Source organism: Nothoprocta perdicaria, unplaced genomic scaffold, assembly GCF_003342845.1.
Source record: "Nothoprocta perdicaria isolate Ctin4 unplaced genomic scaffold, notPer1 scaffold_21, whole genome shotgun sequence".
Classification (NCBI taxonomy): domain Eukaryota; kingdom Metazoa; phylum Chordata; class Aves; order Tinamiformes; family Tinamidae; genus Nothoprocta; species Nothoprocta perdicaria.
Window position 1 is genome coordinate 2830973 of NW_020455316.1, and position 22348 is coordinate 2853320.

Below are 22348 nucleotides of genomic sequence, written 5' to 3' on the forward strand. Positions count from 1 at the left end.
TCTCCCAGTGCCGCAGGGGCGAGTCAGGCTGCGGAGGTGCTGGGGAGGGAGGGAGGGAGGGGGTGTCGCCCCCCCGCCCGGGGCCGCGGTCGCTGCGTCGCGGCCATGATCGGCGGCGCCTCCTCCCCGCGCCTCGGCCGGGAGGGAGGGAGGGAGGGAGGGCCGCGGCCCGGCATCCATCACCCGCGAGACGAGGGGGCCAGCGGATAAAACAAAGGGATAAGCCCCCGCCCCCGCCCCGGCCCCTTCCTGCGGCCTTCCCAAAGTTCCCCATAAAACGCGAGCCACGAAAGCGGGTGTGTGCGAGAGGTGCCTTTAGGGCAGATAAAATGGGAATCGGGCAGTGTCTTGCTGTGGGAGACATTGGGCGAGGAATAACCTTTTTTATCTCTCCCTCCCCCTTTTCCTCTTTTTTTTTTTTTTTTTCCCTTCCTCTGTTCTGGTTCATGATTCAACTGGTGGCCCTGCAACCACCAGGGCTTGTGTAATTGTGCCAATTAAAAATCAACCAGATTTACTTCACCAGTGAGTACAGAGGACAAAAAAAATGAGGAGAAAAAAAAATGAATCTTGGCAGGGTGCACAAAATTGATCGGCCCTTTCTATGGGAAGTGCCGTGGGTAGCTTCCAGTAAAGCACTTCGGAGCGTTTATACAACGTTAGGAACCGTTGTCGTGATGAGGTGGGGAGCTGTGTCCTTTGTGTGCTGGAAAGAGCCCTCTGTGATTGTTAGAGCTGAGCTGCTCTTCCTGCTGCATTCGGTGGGGATTTTTTTCCCTTTTTTTTTTAACGTACAAAAGTTGGCCCTGGGGAATTGCAAATATTTACCAAACAGTACGTCCAAATGGGCTTTTTAAATTGCCTTGTTCATGTAGCGCAGTTCCTCGTTTAAGTATTTTATTCCWAATAGTTTTTGGTCACACACTTTGGGTTTTTTTTTTTTTTTTCATTTTTAAAATGAAATAAAATTGCTGTAGGGAACCATGAAAAGATGCAGCGGACATAGGAAAATCTCTTTTCTAGCCCTTGACATTTGTGCCTTGATATATTTTTTTTTAAACCTCTGGGAAAAGACGTTGGATGAGTCAGCGGTCAGGGATGAGATTTCTGAGGGACGGCACTCCCTAATACAGTGAGGCATTATATGTGCTTTGAGATGCGTGTTTCAGAAATCAGAATGCTTTTTAGGAGATGAAATATTTGCTGCACTGCAAGAATTTCTTGTGGATTGTTTCATKGGGAATCACAGGGCTTACATTATGAATATCTAATAAAAATGAATTCTGGCCAGTAAATACATAATGCTGGAAGGAGACAAGATTTTCAGCAGAGATATTCCTTCAAATGCTGCTGTGGGTATTACCTAAATTTCCATTTTAATCAGTGTGAAGCCCTTAAAATCTGAAAATGTTAGTGAAGTTCATCGGGTAAAGGCCTCAATCTTGGGAGAATTAGAGGTGCAGGTTGGAAATGTGGTTATGTAGTGACAAGGGTATATTTTATATAAACCATTATATASTATAATGAAAAGTGAAGGATAGTGAATCAAAATGTTTCTTGCAGTGCTCCCAAGAAGAACTTTGTACGTACAGGTTGTGCACATTTACACAGCTTTTGCATGAAAGATTCAGGTATTTAATATAGAAGAAAAAAACAGTGGTGGTGTAAATGTGACTGTAAGAAGCTTGCTTAGTTTTTCAAGCTAGTGATAYTATTTTATTGTGTATGTTGTTCACTAATGGTTGCAATGGGAGCCTGTCATTTGGAAGAGGCCACTTGAAAGACTGCGTGGAATTCATCYCATCTAATAATTGTAAATGTATGTCTAAGCTAATAGTCTCAGCTAATACACCTGAGCTAATAGTTGTTTTCTTGATAGTTGGTATGGAGAAATAAATGTTTTGCCATAGGGCTTTGACTTGGGATGAGACAAAGTGTGCGTTAGAAGTATGTGGCTGATGGAGAAATGTAAATGGCCAGTTTTTACATAGATGTCTCCTTTGGGGTCTGATGAAACTCGCTCTGTGCCTGAAGAGAGTTCTAATCTTATGTTGAAAGTGATCCCAGATGAGTTACTGTCTTGTTTGACTCTCATATTGAGAAATTCAGCAACAATAGCCAGAATTCAGTTGAATGTGCTTACAGTTTTCTTGGTATATTACTGTAATACATAGATTTCCAGATCTTGAAAAAAGTTTCTGCCTTAATTTAATGAACATTTGCATTCACATGAAACCAGTTTTCTGGATATAAAGCTGGATGCTGATATTTTATTTTAAGCTTCCCCCCCCCCCCCTTTTTTTTTTTTGCTTCCTCCTGCCTAATACTCTTGTGTCCTGGTACTGTTTAACTTCAACCACTAGAGGATAAGTTAGTATCTAAACATCTGGTTAAACATTTCAGAGAGAGTTATCTGGAAGCAGAATACACATTGACTGAAGGGGAGGGGTGAGAATTAAGGATACAGTGTTGTGGTAGTCGGATGAGAAAGCAGTTGTGTTTACAAAATGGTCATAGACAAATAAACAGCATGTCTGTTAGAATGCTTATTCAAGACGAAATTTATATTTCACAAGAATGTTTTAATATTTTGGTCTTATTTGAACAGCTGTTAGGTCACTTCCAGTTTCTCAATGAATTTGGCAGTGAAACTATAATTGTGGCTTCAGCATCTGTACTTTTGGTGGACTTTGTACTTGAATTTTTCTGAGCACAGTCAGTAATTTTTTGGTGCCATTGTTTGCCTCTAGGGTTATCTTTTTAAACCTGTGTGTGCTCTGAGCAATACAGAACAAAGCTGCCTGATGTAAGATGGTTTTGATACCAAAATAATAGCTGTCTTAAGAAGGTTCCTACTTTGTTAATATCACAGAAGAGTTTTACTTTCATGAATGCTTTAGCTGTAAAGCAAACTTGTTGTTGGATAGATGGCCTGGAACTAATGATGCTTTTAATGCCTGGGTTGAAACAGGAAGGTAGTTACAAATGTTTTCCAGGTTGAAGCTTTTCCAATTCTKCAGATTGTCTGTGTGTGCATTGTCAGTGAGTCCCATGAGCAGGGGCGAATGGGTGGRCTCTCCCAAGGCGGGTCGGACTTGCAGCTGCATCCCTGTGAATAGTGCATTGGATCTTCAGCATGCCTCTGGATAATGCATTGGGTCTTTACTAGTTCCTCAGCAGTCCTGAGAATCCAGTCTTATTTGTAAGCTGATAAATAGATTTTAGCTAACGAAAGAGGAGAGAAGCGGAGTAATTCTTTCGCTCATCCACTGGGTGTCTTAGAATACGGTATTTGCAGATTTACTCTGGAAGAGTACACTCTGATCAAAAATTAATGAAGAAAAAATGCATTAAGCTGTATATATGTTGAAAGGTAGGCAGTGTGAGAAAGACCACTGTCTGGCTATTTCTAGTCCTGAGGCTGCAGTGGGGAATACTGCAGCAATACTGTGCAAAGGGGAAAAAAATGTAACATAGACCTTAGGGATTTAAATCCCCTAATTCATCATGCATAGTAGCTGAGAAGACAAATTAAGATCACTAGGTTTCTTCTGTACTCCTGATTCAAAGTCAAATTTGCAGCTAGTTCTTTGTAGAATCAATGAGAATATTGTGTTTAAGATGGTGAAATCTCTTCAAAATCCTCAAGCAAACTCTTGCATTTGACTATGCAGTTTTTTCTCCATCTGAAACAGTCACCTGCCCCAGTGTTTCCCCAGTGATTAACTGATGTTGCAAGCTCAGAGCTGCAGTGGGAAGGGCTATTGAGAACAGTCCTTCACCTCAGGTCACTGGTTGAAATCCAAGCAGAGATAATGTCAGACACTTGATGTTATGTGGAAACTTCAGTGGTTTGGCAGTATTTTGTAGTATATTTGCTCCTTCAAGGGCAATCTCAACAAGTGAGGCTGCTGACTGGATAGGTGTGAAAAGTTACCTCTTCCGTACAAGCTTGGCTCTGATTGAGGCGTGGTGATTTCTGTCGGCAGAACAGTGTGCTGCTGCTGCTGCTGCGTCCATTTTGTGGCTAAGGCAGCAGCTTTCAGGACTGCTGCTTGTTAATTCAGCACTGAATGATTGGTTATAACACTCTTGATCCCAGTTCTGAAAAAAAAAATGCTTTCAGGATAAGAACTAACAAATGAAGAATTCTGGAATAACAATTTCAGTTTGCAGGCATATATCTATAATTAAAGGTGACAGTGGATTTGAAAGGTCTTTTTAAGCAAAAATTCCATATTTACAARCAGAAGCTGTTGAATTTTTATTGTGCAATTTGTTGTGTCACAGAATAATCTGAAAAAAATGGACCCAATTAATAATATATACTTTTTTAATTCTGCAAGAAAATAATGTGGATCTATTTCAATAGGAAGAACTGATAGCCTGCCCCTTATTAGGTTGTCCTCCTTTGACCTTAGAGTTCCCCTCTTGAGGAAAGTTGGCTATTTCTGCCTGAAATTTTCCGTCGTACAGTAGCCAGAGACAGATTTGGTTTCTAAATGAACAAGCCTACTGGCTTTGGAATGTGCTGTGTTGGTTATGCTACATCTTTTTCTGCTTAATTTCTGTTTTGTTAACATTTATTGGCATGTATATCTGTTGCTAAATTACCTTGGCAACATGCCAGGTTTCTCATGCTCCAGTACTGCAGTAGTCGTTAGGGCTTTAAAAGCAAAATATTCCCACTCCTTCAAAAAAGAAAAAGCACATCTGGCCTTGCTAATTTAAACTATATGAAAATTTTCTATATAGGTGCCATTGGTGACTATAAATGTTGAATGCTCTTGGTCTTGGATGTCATAAAATGTTGAAGCAGTTCTTTGTTTCAGTCGCAGGCCTGATAAATGCAATGTGACATTTTTGTGTGTGCAGAAAAAGACCTAATTGCTATGTCTAATACATTTTGTATTGCTTGATTTATTTTTCATTCCTCAATCCCTTGATCAGGAGAATTAGAAATTCCTGAAATAAAGCAAAACAGGTTAATGCATGTGTGAATTTCAGACTTGTTACAGAAGAACCAGGGCGTTCACGAGTCCAAGGCGTTGAGTAACTGGATCTCCAGAGATGGCCAGTTCTGTGCCTGAGTCCCTGCAGAGCAGCTTCCCTTCTGCTGGGACAAACATAATTTCAAAAATTCAGTACAGAATTCTAACAGACTGTGTCTAATTAAGAAAGAAAATTACAGTGACTAATATCCATGAGCAAAGCAAGACAGAGGGACGTCTGAATCACCTTAATTTCTTTCTGTAGATTGTCTGGTTAAGTAGTTACAGTGAGTGAAGAATAATGTTAGCTGCTGCTCTGTCCCAGTGCTCTCCTTAGGTGGAGTTAGTGTCAAAAAATTGGTACTGTCAGTGATCTTGTTGGGAAAACAAAATTAGGAAGATGGTAGCATCAAATAAATATTGAATAAGGGAGACTGCCTAATAAAAATGGTCTGCCACTGAACTAGCACAGTGGAAACAGTTTTACTTCAAAAGGAGCTGAAATCCCTTCTGTACATCTTTATCTGCTGATATCAGAATAACACTTGCTTGATTTACTTAGGATAAATGTGTATGTTGAATGGTGACATCATAAACTGAAACCTGAGCTTTAGGTTCCATTTCAGGCCAGGAAAACTGCTCCTCTGATTTCAGCCTATTGAGTCACCATCCTGCTTGTTGCCAGAGTTTCCTTCAGCTAAATGTGGGAAGCCAAGAACTGGGATGTGAGATTGCTAGCTTAAAAATCAAGCCAGGGAAAAAATCCTTCGGGGGAAACAATCAACACCTTTCTAGCTGATAAGCAATTATTAAAATGGAGAAAATAATTGTTTGCCTTGTTACCTTTTGAAATTGAAATGCTGTTTCGGTTGTACATAATTTCTAGATAATTGCAGGATGAAGTAATTAGATGATAGAACTTAAAAAAGAGTAACTTCTTGTCTCTTCCTCATGAATTAAAGGAAGTAAGAATTAGACATCGCCTCTTGGAAATGAGTATCTGGTTTTGTGTAATCCATTAGTGTGACAAATCATATTTCAGGTGTCAAGCTGAGATTTCTGAATTGCCCACTTCAGGTTTCATCCTCTTTTCACTAGCAGTGAAAGGAGCTGAAACATGTAATTTTGGGTTTCCTAAATTATATCTTAAGTTCTTGTGTGAATGCCATTCTTCGTCTTTAATGTAGTATTTTATGAACAAATACATTTTCTGTGTCATCTTCATATACAGAGCTCTAGATGGAAATGAGTATCTACTTTCTTGTATTCGTGAGTATTTAATTTAATCCTCYGTGTCTTCAGCAGTCATGGTCACAGTGACACTTTCATGTATCATTCTTTATCCTAGTCTTGAACTTGACCTTCTCACTGCAGGAAGAGAAGGGGCATAGACTCCTGTCTGACTGTGACCTGGCTTCATAGTCACCTTGATTCTGAAATGTCATTTATGAAATACTAGATTATTTCTGTGTCTTAGCAGTGTGCATTTTTCTTGGTAGTGGCCTGGGTCCTGCAGGCCTCATTTTCACTTCAGTCCCTTCGCCTGGTGTTTCCTGTTGCCCTCAGTGGGACCTCCAGCCACTAGGAAACACTGAACACAGTGGGTAAAGTGAAAATGGAAATGAAGCTGAGGATGGACCACAGTGCTGTTTGATCATAGAAATTTCTTTCATCATCCCACTGAACTATTACCTGAAGTACGGTAGCCAATTTGAACTTTGGCACCTGTAGTGTGCTGTAGATGGTGATGACTTTTGGGGGGGGGAGGTGTAAAAATGCTTGCATATACTTCTGTTCTATTTAACTCCAGTGCAGTTGGTGCAATTCTAGATATGGTGGTGAATGACTCCAAATATGGTGGTGAATGAGCCCCACTAACTCTAAGTTTCACTCAGCTAGGATTAACGAGGCTTTACAACTACATATTTACCATATAGATGTTCTTCACARATGGTTTGGTTCTCATTGACTTAAGAGTTCATGGCTTCTTGGAAAGTCATACACTCTAGAATCCTCACAAATCTTCAAAAGATGTTCTGATCGGAGTCTGTTGGTTCACTAGGCATATATATATATATAGTGATTTATTAGGCAGAATGGTAAATACAGGAAGTAACCTGGTGCATTTAAACATCTTTTTCTTTTTTTAGCCCCCCCCCCAGAATATTTAAGGCAGATTCAACAACAACAAAATCCCAGAATACTTTACATTTAATTCARCTAGTTTTTGTGCAGATGCAGTATGACAAATAGAGAATACTCTTCACTATTTTAGGTACAAATGTAAATTAAGAAAAGGAACTACTTAYATAAATTTGGATATACTGTACCTATATTATGCATGCCTGAAAAAAAAGCATCCCTAATAAAATAGCAAAGATGTTTTTGAAAACAAATTTAATAAAAATCCATGTGAAAAAATAGTGTTAATTTGGCGTTCTCTACTCAGTGACTTCAATTTATCATTCAGTTGTTCATTTAAAAGCAGTCCTGGATGTATGAAAGTTTGTATCTCACTTGATGAAGTAGTTCTGTCTATGTCATGCCATTATGTGTAAAACGTGTGTGTGTGTGTGTACACACCCCCCCTTTGATGCTGCATGCCTGCTTAATTTGAAGCATTAGTGGTCTGCTCATGTAAGAAATCCATGAACAGTTTTATGTTAAGCAAGGCTAGTGTTTTTCAGCTGCTCTCTGCCTCTCACAAATGGTGGAGGTGAGGAAGTGCACGATGAGTCATTCTCCCAGTCATCTCGCGTGCTCACGGCTTAGGAGAGCTCTGATCTTCAGCTGCCATCCGTCCTGGCCAGTATTGCTCCACCTCCCTCCACTCGCACTAAGCATAGGCAGGCTCTTTACCAGAACAGGCTGCTTTCCGTGCTTAAGTGCTCAGACACGAGTGCACGTTGCAGACTTCCTGGTGGCTCTTTGCAGTTGTAGCTGCGGTATCATTTTTGAGCAGTCCCCGATTTTCTCATGCAGTTACAGAAGTGCAGGCTACCACAGTTTCCCCCCGCCCCCTCCTTTTCCCCCGCCCTCCCCACTTGCAGTCTGCCCTAAGTGTCTTGGTCAGGGACTTCTTTGATTTTCAAGTAAAATTTGAAGACGGCAAATTACAAAATAATGCTAGACTAGAAGTAGATGGAATTGCGGTAATATCTGAGATTTATAGGCTCAGAACTCAATGTAGTTCTAAATAAAGTGGCTATTCTTGGTGCATGGAACTTCATTTTCTATCATAGTTATTTTTTCTTTAATGCTGCCTTTATTTTGTCCCTCAGTGTGCTTGAGGTGTGTGTGTTAACTCTTAAGGCTTTGCCCACTGACCAGAATCTGTTTAGGTGTTTTTTTTTTTTTTTTTGAAGATTAATTTGTTTTGAAAATTTTTTTTGCATAAAGCTAATATTAAGCAGAACTGTAGAGAGGGTTTATTGTTGTTAATATTTATTATTTATCAAAGCTATTGCAGCAAAGGTTTGTTAAATGTTTTGCAGTTTATTAGGAACCTGAAAAGTATGTCCAAGGTCAAGTAGTAGTGAAAGGTACCTATGGTGTGTTACAGTCCTCAGTTAATATAGTCTGAACCTTTGTAATTGTGTTTTCTATACTGTCAACATCCCTAAAGACAGATAATGTCTTGTGAGCCATATGGGTTCCCTTGACAGTTGTGCAGTATCTYTAACTAGCCCGGCCCTTGGTTCTGAGGACAAGTCTGGTGGTAGCATGATAATGCTGTTCAGAAAAGCGCTGCGATGCTGTAGGGCCAGTCTCAGAATATCTGAGGTAGTGTATCCCTATGGCAAGTGTTCCATAGGATTCTAGTTAATTTTGGAAGCCTAATTGTGCCTTGATTTAACCTGATTTAAACATTTCTGTGGAGTACAGTGGGTATGTGTCACGCAAGTAGGACAAGTGGGTATGTGTGTCTGACCTACAAAAAGTCCGAATTCTCCAGCCACCCTTCAGTACTTTTTTTTTTGTCCTTTGCTTACATTTCCCCACTGTGCTTCTCTGTCTTCTGCAGTTACTGCTCTTTGAAACGGTTCTGATCTCCTTTTAGGGCTTTGAAAATGGTACAAGCAATGATGAGTATGTGACTGAACACTATAAATTGCGGGCCTTTTTATCAAAGGACACAATCCAAACAAGAAGCTCCTTTGCCGAGGATGCTGATGGTTTTCTTTCAGACTTGGCTGGAGCCAGTTTCCTGTCTTAGAAATCAGGAGCCCCCAGGCTGCCTCCTGTTGTTAAACCCTAGACTAGGAGCTGGCAGATGTTTGCATGTGCTTGKTCTGCCACAGGCTTCAGCTGCTGCCGGGGCGAGCAGAGTGCTGGAATTGCTTCATAGGGTTGCGTGTTAGAAAATGCCCTAGTGTAGAGTATCCTGTGTGCAAACACTGATGTTTGGTTCAGAAATGCTGAGGGAGGAAGGTGTTGAGCAGAGTCCTTTGACACTCTGACGTGATCGCGTTGATCCRCTTGGACGTGAGTAGCTGCTCAGGAGCTGCTGGGAAGCTGCCTTTGCACTGGAAGCTTGGGCTCAGTTTGGGCGTAGTTGAGCTTTGAAAGTAAGAATGCCCGTCAGGAGGAAGTCTTTGGTGGTCTCTTTCTATGAAGTCATCTTGTGAAACATAGAGAATTCTTTTGGTTTTGGAAATGTTTATTGTAGCCAGAAGATAGCCACTTTGGCGCTGAAGTCCATGGGAAGTTTTTGTGGTGTAGAATTTCAGAGAGCAAACACTTAGGATTGGCAGTTTTATTGCAGTATTTTTTTCTTCTATTCCTACAATAGAAATACTTTTTTTTTCTTTGAAGGAAATGTATTTTACCTAGCACAGTCATGCTGAAATACATGTTGCATTACTCCTTTGAAAGGGAATATTGATCTGACCAGTATGTTCACTTAGATCTGAACTATCAAAAAAATGCTCTTTGTAGAAACCTTGGTATTTTGCTTATCAGTTTTGTAAAGATTTGAAGCAGTATTTGCTTTAAGAACATTCTGTCCATATTTTGCTCTCTGCACCATTTTGCTGCCTATGTCCCAGTAACCAAGCAGCCATGATTTTTTTCTTCTTTGAGGTGTTTTATTCTGGAGCCTTCTGTCACCTTTAGCAATCTGATTTATAAACATGGTTTGTGGGGGAGAAAGGGAGGTAGCAGTTGAAATGTATGAGGGAAGGTGGTGAATACCAATAGCTGTTCTACGGCTTTTATTTTTATCCGTGTATATACTTGGTAGTTCCTAGATTTTAACCTTAACTGTTTTATGTTATCTGTACTCTGACATTGATACTTGACCTTAACATAATGGTTTTTGGTGTTTTGATAAAAACGGGAGTTTTGTTCAGTTCAGTTATTTGGCCTTTGTCTTGCATAAAACTGGTGGTTTCTACTGGTTGTATTTTAACAGCCTGACTTACAATCTGTTAATTATCAACAATATTTCATGCTTTAAAAGGAAATAAACTACACTGAGATGCTGAAGTGTAATGATCTCATGCTTAATTTTTGTTGTTTGTATTTTAGAACAAATTCTGTACAACATAAAACAGGAGTACAAACGCATGCAGAAGAGGAGACACTTAGAAAATAGCTTTCAGCAGACAGATCCTTGTTGTTCTACTGATGCACAGCCACATGCATTTCTTCTCACTGGACCAGCTTTGCCAGGTGCCTCAAAAATTCTTTGCAATTTTGGTGTGTGTTCTTGGACTCTGAGTAAATAATTTTCCCTAGTTTATATGGTCTTTCTTGTATTTTCATGTATTCTCCCTGCTCAGTGTTGTATTTTTGGCAATACCAGCTTTTCCATCCCCAAAATTCTACCTTCTCACTGTGAGAAATAGCAGGGCACAAAGTTTATAACTTCTAAGAAACCATTTCTGCCAGAGATCTTACAGGAGACTTTTGTCAAGCTGTAATATTTGCAAAATATTTTACAGCAGATTTTGCTAAAAACAGAAGCCTGAATTTGTAAGTAGGGTACAGGGTTTGTTTTTCTGTGTGTATGTGGGATTTTTTTCTTATTATCATGTTTAATACGCTTGGTATAAACACTCAGGCGTATCATCCATTACATTCCTTTTGAATGTCCAATATTTACTAAGTGTTCATGTGGCAGAAACTGTTTCCCAAATGTTTTGGGAAATTCCATTCATAGAAAAGGTCAAGAAAGTAGATCTTTAAAAAAAATATGCCTAAACTACTTCAGAATAGTCAAGCATAACAATTAACTACTTAATCTCAGGTACTTCATCTGCAGCATCATCACCATTGAAAAAAGAACAGCCTCTGTTTACTCTCAGACAAGTTGGAATGATCTGTGAACGTTTGCTGAAAGAACGTGAAGAGAAAATCCGTGAAGAGTATGAAGAAATTTTGACCACAAAACTTGCAGGTACTTCTTGTTACAATTAATTTGGAAGCAGAAATCTTTTTCTCATCCTAGTGTTATTCTTTGGGTTTTTTGTTTGTTTTTTCCTGACCTAATATGATTAAGAAATGAGATTGAACACGGGACAGAAAACCCGTGTGTAGTTTCTTTGATGGGGTATTCTCTTCTGTGCTGCCTTGGGTAGAAACTGTGACTCTTCAGTATTACTAATCAGTGGAAACAGAGGTTTTATTTCAGATAGAACTTTCTCTTGCTGTCATGTTTGAATTGACCATTTCCTCCTCATTTTTTTTTGTCAGAAAGACTTTCTATTTTACTGACTTAAGAGCTCTTTGTGAAGGACTTTTTTTCTCCCCCCTGCTTGGGGACTGACTTCCTTTTTCTGGAATTTGGCATGAGGACAGTACCTAAGATTTCCTTTTCTCTTCCCAGCGCTTGCATTGCACTGCTGCCAGTGGTGACGGGGCTGCTGCAGTGCCAGGACTTAGCTGTATTTCAAATTACTGTATTTCAGGCAATTCAGCTGGTATTTTTGTGCTTGATGCCAACTCACCCTGCAGCAGATTTGGTGGTGTACGTGTGGCCTGATTGTTAAAGGAAAAGGTGTTTATGGCTTTTGCTTCTAAGCATCTTTCTAAGATACGAGCACCTACAATCTGGTGCGTGCAGAGGTGGGACAATTCAGCATTTAATTTAATAGTTAATGTGACTAAGAAAAGCGAATGAACTCCGTGGCAGCAAAGAGACTCTTGAATAYACTCTGCCATTTTGCTTCCCACCCCAAACCACATGAGATTAGAGCTTGCCAGCCCCTTCAGGAAGGAGAGGGCTTGTGTCCGGCCAGGGGGTGCTCGGGAGCGTCCGGGCTCCGTTCTCCAGGAGTGGTGATCACAGAAATATCCTCCCCTAGCTCATGAATTTGTCCCAGATGCTTCCCAAGTACAAATCCCTTCACAACAGCAGGTTCCTAGTGTGCTCCTTCTTAGGCCAAAGGGAGCTTTTTTTTTGCTGGGGGAGAGGGGAAGAAGAAGAAAAGGAGTTTTTCTTTTCCTGTTGTTGTTACAGTGGCACAAGGCTGCATTTGCTGGTTGTGGGGGCAGTGGTCACCAAAAAGAGTTATTAAAAAAGATAGTTATTACATCCCATATATCCATCATAGAGTAGGTTTTCAGCAGTGTGTGGTAAGTTAGAAAGAAACTGCCAAAAGAATTTGGGATAATTCCTCAAATAGAAGGCCACTTATGTTTTTCTGCTGACAGAATGGTTATATTCTTTTCTGAACTATGCACAGTAGGATGATACTGGTTCTTACAGAAGAGTGAAGTCATTGGAAATATAACTGCAAGTTCTGCAATGAGATTGAAGTGAATGGCTTCTTCCAAGAGAAGTAGCTCTGTGCTTGGGTCTCTGCTGTCCTGCCCATTCCTTGCTGACGTTGGAGTTTCCTGTAGCTTGCCAGAGACCTCTTTTTTTTTTTTTTTTTTTTTTTTTTTTCCCCTCCTCCCCCCCGTCCTTTTTTAGCAGAGTTGCTTTGTATATGGAGTGAGTGTTTGAACGGAAAACACCAGTCAGTGTGGTGCCCTTATTTCCCCTTAGGCCTGTGCTGTGTGAAACCACTGTGTTAGCATTAAGTTGGTTGCGAAAAATCCCTTGTAGGTTTTAATACCAGAGGAGGGTGAGAGGCCCTGCGAAGCTTCAGCTCCCGTGCTGTTCTAGGATCTGCTTGTAACAATAAAGGSCTTCAGTAGTAGAGTTCAAGTCATAGGGCACAGTGATGATGTTTGTGTACGTGGTAGGTAGTCATCTTTTGGTTTAGAGGTCGTTGGAATGTGGACAGTATGGGATGCCAGCGGTGTAAGTAGCTTTACAAGTGCTCACTTATATTCGCAGCAGTTCGTGTAGCTTTCTCTTAGGATTGGATTAACTTTCCAAAACTGAACACATAAAAATAGATTTTTAGCAACAATGGATTTTTTTTTCACTTTCAAAGCCAATTTTAAACAAAGATCCTACAAAGCAGCTGTGTGTTTTCACTTGCGCCTTGAAAGAAGAGCTTGCAGATTGGTTTCCGGCCTTTCATCCCTGCTTTTAGGAGAAGCTTTAGTTGCTGTTATTCTTGGGAATGGCTTCAGGGCACCCCGTCCCCCAGCCTGTTACTTGGTGGTGGTTCTGCTCSGAGCGCCACGGCTGCGGGAGAGCCCTCGGGGTCAGCTGCCCTGAGCAGGTTGTGCCCGTGGGCAGAGGGGCTGCTCGGGCCTGGGGACGTGCCCCACTCGCAGAGTTGGGGCCCAGCCTGGGCTCCTGTCGCGCTGGTGCCCTGTCCCTGCAGGAGGATGGGCRCTTGGCGGGGCAGGTGCGCGGGCCTAGGGAGCACTGCAGCCCTCACGGCCTTGTCCCGGACACCCCGCTTTGCTGCACGGGTGTTTTCCCACACGGGAGGCTGGGATTGGAGGGGAACGGCATCTGGTGGATATTATTCTCCTTGTTCGCTTTCCTAATTCTGAGAGGTGATATCCTGCTGATGAGCRCAGTATTAAAGCTAAGTAAAGCACTGTGAATGTTCCTTCTGTTTGTATGTGTTGTATGGGAATAGCAATCCTTGTGGGAAATAATAGCTTTTAATTCAAAGCCAGATGAAGAGTTTTCACGTCTAAATTTCATTTCAGACTACACGACAGCTGTTTTCATGAAGTCCAGAGTCAATTATGTCCCTCCTACTGTGGCTACTTTTGTGACTGAAATTAGTCAAGTAGTGATGCAGCCTTTCTTCCTTTTGGGTTCTTCTGCTTTCATATGTGGCAGTCACCCAAAGAATCTTTCACTCTGGCAAATCCCTCTCCAGTATTTCTGTGTTGCCATTTCACTTAATTAAATTTCYTACATTTTGTAGCTACTAGAGCAGGGAGAATTTTATTTCCACGCCAAGTAGCGCTGCCCTTAAGGTCCCGCCTGCTTATCTGCCCTGCGCCTGTTACAYGCCTGTAAGTTGGGGGCCCGTGATCGGTTCAGAGCGCGCTGTCTGAAGCTCAGTAGATGCCAGGCRTGTTGAGAGCTCTGCATCACGTGCAGCGTTTTATCTTTTGAGGGTGGCTTTTGTTACAGGCATTTCTAAGAGAACACCTTTTAATTAAGGGGACATGTGCTGCGGTGTTCTTGTGCACGTAAAGAAACGCCAGCGCTGAACTGTCTGCTTAAAATGCCATTAGTGGGCGTGTGCTTAGCGGGTGAGCTGTATAGGGTATAAAAGGTAGCTGTGAATGTTCTCCAGCCTGACGGCTGTCCCGCTGCTTCCTTGCAGAGCAATACGACGCGTTTGTGAAGTTCACGCATGACCAGATCATGCGACGATACGGAGAACAGCCGGCCAGCTGTGAGTAGCGCCCGCCGCCTGTGGCCGCCCCGGGTACACGGCTCCTCTGCGGCTCAGCTGCAGCTGGGCCCCTAAAAGCCTCCTCAGTTGACAATTTGGAAAGCTTGGGTTGAAAGGACAGTGGTGTTGGATTGAAATGCAGCCCCTGTTTAAATGTTTCCAGACCCTTCGCCTGTAAAATGATGGGTTTTGCTTTTGAAGCAATTCTAAACATTGTCCTAGAAGATTTGGCTTAGACGTGCCTTTTACTGATTTCCTCACTAACATGTTTTTTCTTCTATTTTCAGACGTTTCATGAATCACGTTTTCTGCATATGTGGGCTGCCCTATCCACCCTCTCTGATTGTTGCAAGCTGTCCCAGTAAAGACTTGCAGCAATGCCATATTTCTCCCCCTGTGAACACAGGTTATTTCAAGCTTTTGTCAGTGGCAACCACTCTTATGCAGCAACTGGTTTTGGAGTGCTCCCTGATGTCAGTACCACCTGGATGTGGACCTTTGCTACCTGTAATAATACCAGTGGCCTCATTTGCTGTATCATTACAATTTGGCTTCTTATGTTAATAAGTTTGAAAAAGTAAAGGATTAAAGCTGGTGTTCTAGAAGTTGCCCTTCACTGGTTGTGTAAATAAAAATGTAGAATGACACTTCTGACTGAAGTTAGTGTGGTTTTCATAACTGTGCACTACAACAAGGCTGTAATCACAGTTGAATTAGAATGTAATCCCAGGACAATTTTAAGCAAATAGCCCACAGTACTGCCTGTGAAATAGTGAAGGAGGGCATTTCTGTATTCCATGACTTTTTTGGGGGTTAAGAATGGGTTTATATGATTTCTCATTTTTGTAGTTTTTATTTATTCTCTCAGTCTTTAACAAATGTTTATTGCTGCAATTTTTCAGTGTATCATTGTTTTACTGCCCTTGTAGTACTGGAATTTAGTTGGAAGAATAAAACATTTACTTCTAACCTGTTTGTTTTTAATATGCAGGTGGAACTTTGCTGTGTATGAATAAACTTAAATCTAAGTGTTTAGATGAAAACTTTATTTCCTAGCAAGTGTGGGCTGGGCCAGAGTTGTAGGTCAACAAAGGGAGGTGGATGGAAGTCTTGTCTAATTCTACAGAGGATGGGAAATCCTTGAGATTTGCATATATTCCTGTTGTGGAAGCATGTTGGTTATGTAATGGGTAAGAAACTCCTGATTTAACGTATTACAGATGACTCGTAAAATTGCAGGGCTCGAGGACTGTAGCTCTGAATACCTGAGAGTTACTGAAAACTTGGTGCATGGCAGCTCCAGAGCCCTGCGCTCTAGGGAGTTACTGGTTTTCAGATGACTTGGATTATCTGATCTGGGGGCTTGGAGCAGTTTAAAGCCATCTTTTGATTAAATGGTGCTCCTTCCTTAATTTAACTTGCTGTCAGTTCTTGGTCACGCCGAAGCCCTGTATCATACGGGTCTGTACGGGTCAGCTACATGGAGAAAAGTTCTGCCTGCAGTGTGATTGATGACTGTGGTGTCAGAGAAACCCTGTSTTTAGCTCTCGGTGAACTTTCAATACTTCCAGAGCAGCGAGATGCAGGTTCAGAACTGGGCATGCAGGCACAGTATCCAGGTAGGCTCTCTGCTTCCCTCAAACCTGCCTTCCCCCAACAGTGGAGTATTTCTGCTGTATTGCAGAATTTTAGAAATGGAAAATGTCTACTAGATCATCACTGCAAGTCCTTTGTGCTGAAGATAAAGACAAACAGGAGCTTTCATTTCTGCCGTACCCCACTCCAGAGCTTTGTTCCTGTCCATTTGTCAGCACAGGAAAGTCAAACACGGTTGATGTAGGTGACCACTACTCAAATTCCAGCATCCTCATGGCATCTCCTGTGGTGGCTTCCAGATTGTTGTTCTTCCTTGATAAAAACGTGTCTCTCAATCATAATCTCAGATAATCTCAGAGTGGAGTAGAAGATGCTGGCCAGTCTGATTGTCTCTGCACCTTAGCCGCTCCTACCCTTTGGGACACTTAAGAGCTGCTATAAATAAAGAGTGATGTCATGGTAGCACCCCGTCACTCCTGTGCTGCTCCAAATTAATGCTTTATGAAGAGTCTTCTGCCAGGTTAAATATAATGCCCCCATGGGTGCTTATGTATCATAGCTATGGCATGTGTGATTGGTGCCTGCAGAGAAATGAGGCTGCATTCATCATCAGGGGATTTTTTTATCTGCTGCTTGTTCTGTCTTCAGCTTCAGAGTGGCGTCTTTGCCTAATCGGAGCGCTTCGGAGTGAATTTCTGACGGGATGACTTTAATGTGAAGGGCTCCTTCCTATGGCTGACTTGTTCCTCAAGGCGGGGAATGTTGGCTGCAAGGGTATTGCTCAAAAGTCCTGTATGGAGTTTGGATTCCTTGAAGGCTGGAGGTGAAAATGTTTTGGAGAGCATTTTCAAAGGTTTTCCAGAGGGAGTTGAGTAGCAATGGATAAGAATCACTAAAAAACTTTTTTGGCACTGCATTTTTGGTGGCCACACTGAGAATATTGTTTCCATTTATGTGGAGCTGGAATTAGCCCAAAAGCAAAGTGAGTCAAGGACAGTTGATTTTGCTCCATTAAGTGGCAGTTAAAATCTCRGTTAACCCAGTTTTAAGCCATCGATACGTATTTCTTTTTCCCAGCAGATCTATTACTGAACTTCAAAAGCAGCTTGGCRTGTACATGCCGACAGGCTCGGTGCACGTTGATCCTTCCGAGTAGCTCTGCGAGGGTGTAGCTGTAGTTCTCAGCGTTTGTCCAGGTTGCAGAGTGAAGTGTGGCACGCTCGTGTGCCCTGGGTTTGAGCTCAGCCTGGAGAAGCAGCAGCCCCATCAGCAGACCTGGSTGAGGAGCTGCATGAGCACGGCAGGGAGCAAGGAAAACCTGGCCGGGAACGCGCTCGGGCTTTGGGCTTTTGGCACAAGCACCTTTGGATTGGAAGTAATTAAACTTTTTTTTTTTTTTTTTTCTTTTTTTAACCACTTCAGAAATCCTGAGATGAAAAACGTGAGGAAGAATGCTTGGCTGCAGCACAGGCAGCTGGTTTGTTCTTGGATTTCACTGCTGCTCTAGGTTCCCTCAGTTTTTTTCATAKTTTATCTTGTACCTGAAACCAGGAGTGTAGAGAGGTGTCGAAGAGTAGCAAAATATCCCTGATACAGCAAATCAGTGTACTTAGAGCTAACTTATTTTAAGATGCAATCTTTATCAGCAGTTTTGCTTGGAATATGGAGCTCTTGCAAAGCCCAGCTCTGCAGAGGTGAAGCTTTGCACACTCGCAGGCATTTGGGGGAGGTTTTTGTCATGTTCACTTCTTGGGAACATTGGAGACAGGGGAGTTAGGACTGAGCTCATTCCAGGGTCTTAACAGAAAGCAAATCAGATTGGAGATTTATATGCAGTTCTGTTGCATATAAATCTGCATTTATATGCAGTTCTGTTGCATGTTCCACCCTCCTACCCACCTTGCTGAGGAAAAACAAATTACGTGACCGTCTTAACATTTTACACTAGTATGTTGCTGTTATTGTATGGTATAGTTTAAGAGGTGCCAAGTTCAGAACTAAGGGTTTGATCCTAAGAAACCATGTATCACAGAGTAAGTGTAAGTGATGCTAAGCTTCAAAGTTCATGTTGCTGGTTAAGTAGGGGGGAGGAAGCCAGTAACTGTTTATTTTACTCATTTTTAATGCTGTCTGCCTATTTTAATAGCTTAAAAGCCATGTGCTGTTGAGGCTTGTTCCTTATGTTTCCAGATGTTATACCCATAAAAGGTCTAACAGTCGGAGTTGGGAAASCAGCTCATCTTTCCTCGGCAGCGTGTAGGAAGGGCCGAGGTGTGCGGAGCCCTTGGTAAAGAGCGAGGCAGGGGCGGGTTTCCTCCTTCCCTCGTTTCTCAGCTGTGTTTACACCCTAAATAGGCCACGTTCAGGAAAGGGAGGCTGTGGAGCTATACGGAAATTTCTTTTTCCCCTCTATATAACTTAGTGCCAGAGTTCCAAGAACAGCTATGGGGAGCTGTCCTAGTTACATGGCTCTGCCTCGGTCTCTGGAGACTTTGTCCCTCATCTTGGTGTCCAGAAGAGAAGAATTACAGAGATTTTGTGCAAGTGCATCCCTGGGGTCCCCAAAATGTTGCTCTGCTCCTGTGTGAGTTCCTGTCATAACTATTTGCARTAGGTTGAGGCACTCAACACAAAAGCAGTCCAATAAACTTCTCGTCTTCCTCCGAYGCTTCATTTGCCTCACTGCACTTGGAGCGGGGTCCCTCCTTAAGCTCAGCAGCTCTTAAWGTGTSTTTGCCATCCAGTACCTCTGCTGCTATGGGGCACTCCCCACACGTGACTGAGGCCCTTAGGTTACCTTACCTGGTGGTACCTCTGTAAACCCCTCGCTTTGCCTGTGTCTGTTCCTCMAAGAACTGTTGGTTCTGCGCTAGGCTTGGTGCAGTGGGGCTTGGGCATGTCCTGTTACAGCCATGTGCTTTGGCAAAGTGATTCACCCTTTGGAGGTGGGCTGCAGTTTTCTGTGGTGCTTTTTCTTGCTTTACGAGGGGCAAGGAGGACAGCTGTGTCAGTGCAAGGAAGCAGCTGCAGCCCAGCGCCTCCTGAAACCACTGAAACCAGCTGCCCTCTCACGCTGCTCTGCTCAGCGGAGATGGGCTGGGGCAGCTGAACAGCCTTCTGGAGGGAGCAGTTTAGCCCTCTCAGCAAAGGGCTGCAGGGAGAAGCTTAGATGCAGAATTTGTGTTTTCCTCAGGCTGAGGTGAGTTAAATGCCTACCCGCCCGCACAGCTGCAACCCATCTCACAGCCCTCAGGGCAGTTTATCAACGTATGGCAGGGGAGCCTGGGTTCGGGAGGGAAYGCAGCTTTTCCCAGGCTTGGGAAACAGGCACATTGGGCCAGCAACATAAATACGTTTGCTGTGTGGATACTGCAGGGCAGCTTTTAAAGGGCTGGTTAAAAAACAAGCTCCAGTTGGGCCCTGTCCTGCATCCTGGGCTCAGGTGGGGGGTTCCTTCTGAAACACGGGGGGCTAGTGCTGTGCTGGGCCRAGAGCAGACAAGGAGCAGCAGCTCCCGGGCTTAGCGGTCTGTCCAGCAAAGCATTTTTTCCCACGTAAGAGCTGTCAGAAAAGCAGCATTTTAACACTGCCAGTCGCCAGTTRCCCCGTTCTCACGTAACTGTTTCCCTTCAGCCATCCTGGAGGAGACGAGCAGCAGCTGAACCCTCGGGGCAGGTTTGTTACCTTCGTCCGTCCACTGCTCGAGTGCCATGTTCTCATTTAGCCTGGGCTGCCATAAATTCCCCTGGCAGCAAGTCTGGCTGGTACGAACGCGCGCTCTCTAAAACGGGAACAGAAGGGAACAGATTAAACCCCTTGATAAGAGCAGAAGCAAAGGGCATGAGTCTGTCCCTTCCAAAGGGTTGTTCCTTCCTCCTTATGAGGAGCCGTTTGGAGGTCTGCGTGCAGAACASTAGTTGTGGGGAAGAATGTGCTCTTGCTGCTGAGCATGGCCCCTTACCGGCTTTTTTAAGCACAGGCAGGGATTTATTTTTAAGTATTCAAAGACCTAGAAGGCGTTTTGTAATGATGACTCGAATCCCATCAGATTATGCACAAATTAACAGTGTTACTTCATCATTTCTCTATCTTGCATACCCAGTGTTCTCATTTTGCTTGGTAGCCTGAATGATATTGATAAAGTCTTAGCTATCACACATCAAAGCACATGAAAACTGGTAGAGCAAGCAGTATTTGAAACCTGGGTATTAAAAGAGCAGTAGATCATGTATGAAGGCTGTTTTATCAAAAAAAAAAAAAAAAAAGGCATTTTATTAATAGTTCATCAGGGCAATCACAATCTTTCATCTTGTCTTACAACACTGAGCCATCTTTGCACACCGAGTCAAAATCAGAGTTAGCCGGAGTTAACACACACGTGATGGATAACCCCTTGGCTGCGTTTGTGCAGCACACGTCCCGTCTCCGTGGGCTCCTTCCCGGGCCTGGGCAGCTAGCAGCCGCCCCAYGTCAGCCGCGCCACGTGATCCGTCTTCTGTTTGCTGGCCTTGATGAAGCCCAGGAGCTCCAGCTCCGAAACGGCTCGAATGAAACGGGCCCTGGGCGCTCCCGTAAAGGAAACTGCACCTGCATTGGCTCACGGGAGTGGGGAGCGCCACGCTCTCGAGGAGGGAAGAGTTTTAAATCACAGTAGGGGCTGGCTGCGCATTAGACATTAGAAGCAACGGCAGRGCGGGACCTGCAGCCTACAGGAACACGAGTGTTCAAGCTAATCTGCTTTTTTTCTGCTACCTGAACACACGGCCCTTGCCACGAAAAGCAGAGAATTGCACAGATTTTTTGGCGGTTTCACAGACGCTGCCACGTTCTGTTTCCTCACTGCTGACCTCTCTCACTGCTGCCTATCGGTCAGTGAAAGGGAATTTAGTTTTGTGTTAACTACCAGTGGAACGGGCAAAAAGGCCTTCTACAAAGGAAAAAGAGCTTCAGCCGTGTAGTATGTAAATGCTATACTAACTACTCTTGCTGTAGTTAAACCTCCTTTGCTACAAGTACTCAGGTCCTGGCAGCAACACCATTATTGCCGCAGTTARTTCTCAGTGCACAGGAAGAAGCATTTTAAAAATCCCAGGTCACAAATCCTAAGAGCAASTAAATGAACTAAATACATTTAAGGGAGGAAAAAAGAAAGGATACTGGATAACATCATCCACTTGGTCCRAGACAGCTGCGTCTCCGTTTGGCCCCTCAGCTGCCGTCACCACCGTTGCGAAGGCCTGCAGAGCGAAAAGCAGCCCAGGTTTAATGTGTTTGCTGCACAGAGCTGTGGGCAACGCGCTGAGCCCTGAGCTGCCCCTTATCCCTTGGGAAGAAGGAGCCGCTTGGAGGCCGCTTGTGCCGTGAGAACCTCGGCTCAGGAGCGGGCTGAAGAGCAGGCYGGGCTGGGTACGGCCAGGGCAGGCGCCCGCGCAGGGAGGCCTCACGGACTGATGCGCTTTATGGGTCTGCTCCGTTCCCGGAGCTCTTCTCAGGAGACAAGAGCTGAGAAACGTCTGCAAAATGCGAGTGTTTAGTCTAGGAAATGCACGTGGTGAGTGGTCTGTGAAGAGGCCTGTAAAATTGCAAACGATGTGAGGGGGCTGGAGCAGGATCCTCTGCTTTCTTATAGGAGACACAAAGGCAGCAGCAGCGAAGCAGGTTTAGGACTAGGAAAAGCAGAGTGTCCTCTGCTCCGCGTGTAGTTAAGCTACAGAATTCCTTCCCACAGGCTGCTGGGGTTGCCAAGAAGTYACACTGCTCGTGCAATGCAGTCGGGCTAGAAGTGCAGAGGCCACYGCAGTTCCGTCCCTTTTGGAGCTCGCAGACGCTCGGGCGGCTGCAGAGCGTGTCTCGGCCGCGCACATCCTGTTGGCACAGCCTGCCTTTGGTCGCAGTGACAGACAGGACGCGGGGCCTGGAGCCCTCGCGCCTCCCCAGCCAGGAGCTCCTGCACGCGGCCACGGCGCTCGCCTGCTGCCCCTGCCCTCCTGCCCC

The 22348-nt window shown here is 43.6% G+C and overlaps 2 protein-coding genes across 3 annotated transcripts in view; one reads left to right on the forward strand and one right to left on the reverse strand.

Annotated features, from left to right (window-relative positions):
• Positions 1 to 15596, forward strand: part of AKIRIN2 (akirin 2) — a 16320-nt gene extending 724 nt beyond the window's left edge. Inside the window, exons 2-5 of the mRNA XM_026038416.1 lie at positions 10521 to 10664; positions 11242 to 11391; positions 14687 to 14758; positions 15046 to 15596. Of these exons, the coding sequence (XP_025894201.1) occupies positions 10521 to 10664; positions 11242 to 11391; positions 14687 to 14758; positions 15046 to 15056 (377 nt within the window). The 3' untranslated portion in view covers positions 15057 to 15596. The remainder of the gene's footprint in view (positions 1 to 10520; positions 10665 to 11241; positions 11392 to 14686; positions 14759 to 15045) is intronic.
• A 5014-nt stretch (positions 15597 to 20610) lies between these two features.
• The window catches only part of ORC3 (origin recognition complex subunit 3), a 30511-nt gene continuing 28773 nt past the window's right edge, over positions 20611 to 22348 (reverse strand). For both annotated transcript variants that reach the window (XM_026038459.1, XM_026038458.1), the window contains exons 19-20: positions 21512 to 21591; positions 20611 to 20913 (exon numbers count right to left, since the gene is read on the reverse strand). In XM_026038459.1, the coding sequence (XP_025894244.1) occupies positions 20808 to 20913; positions 21512 to 21591 (186 nt within the window). In that variant the 3' untranslated portion in view covers positions 20611 to 20807. The remainder of the gene's footprint in view (positions 20914 to 21511; positions 21592 to 22348) is intronic.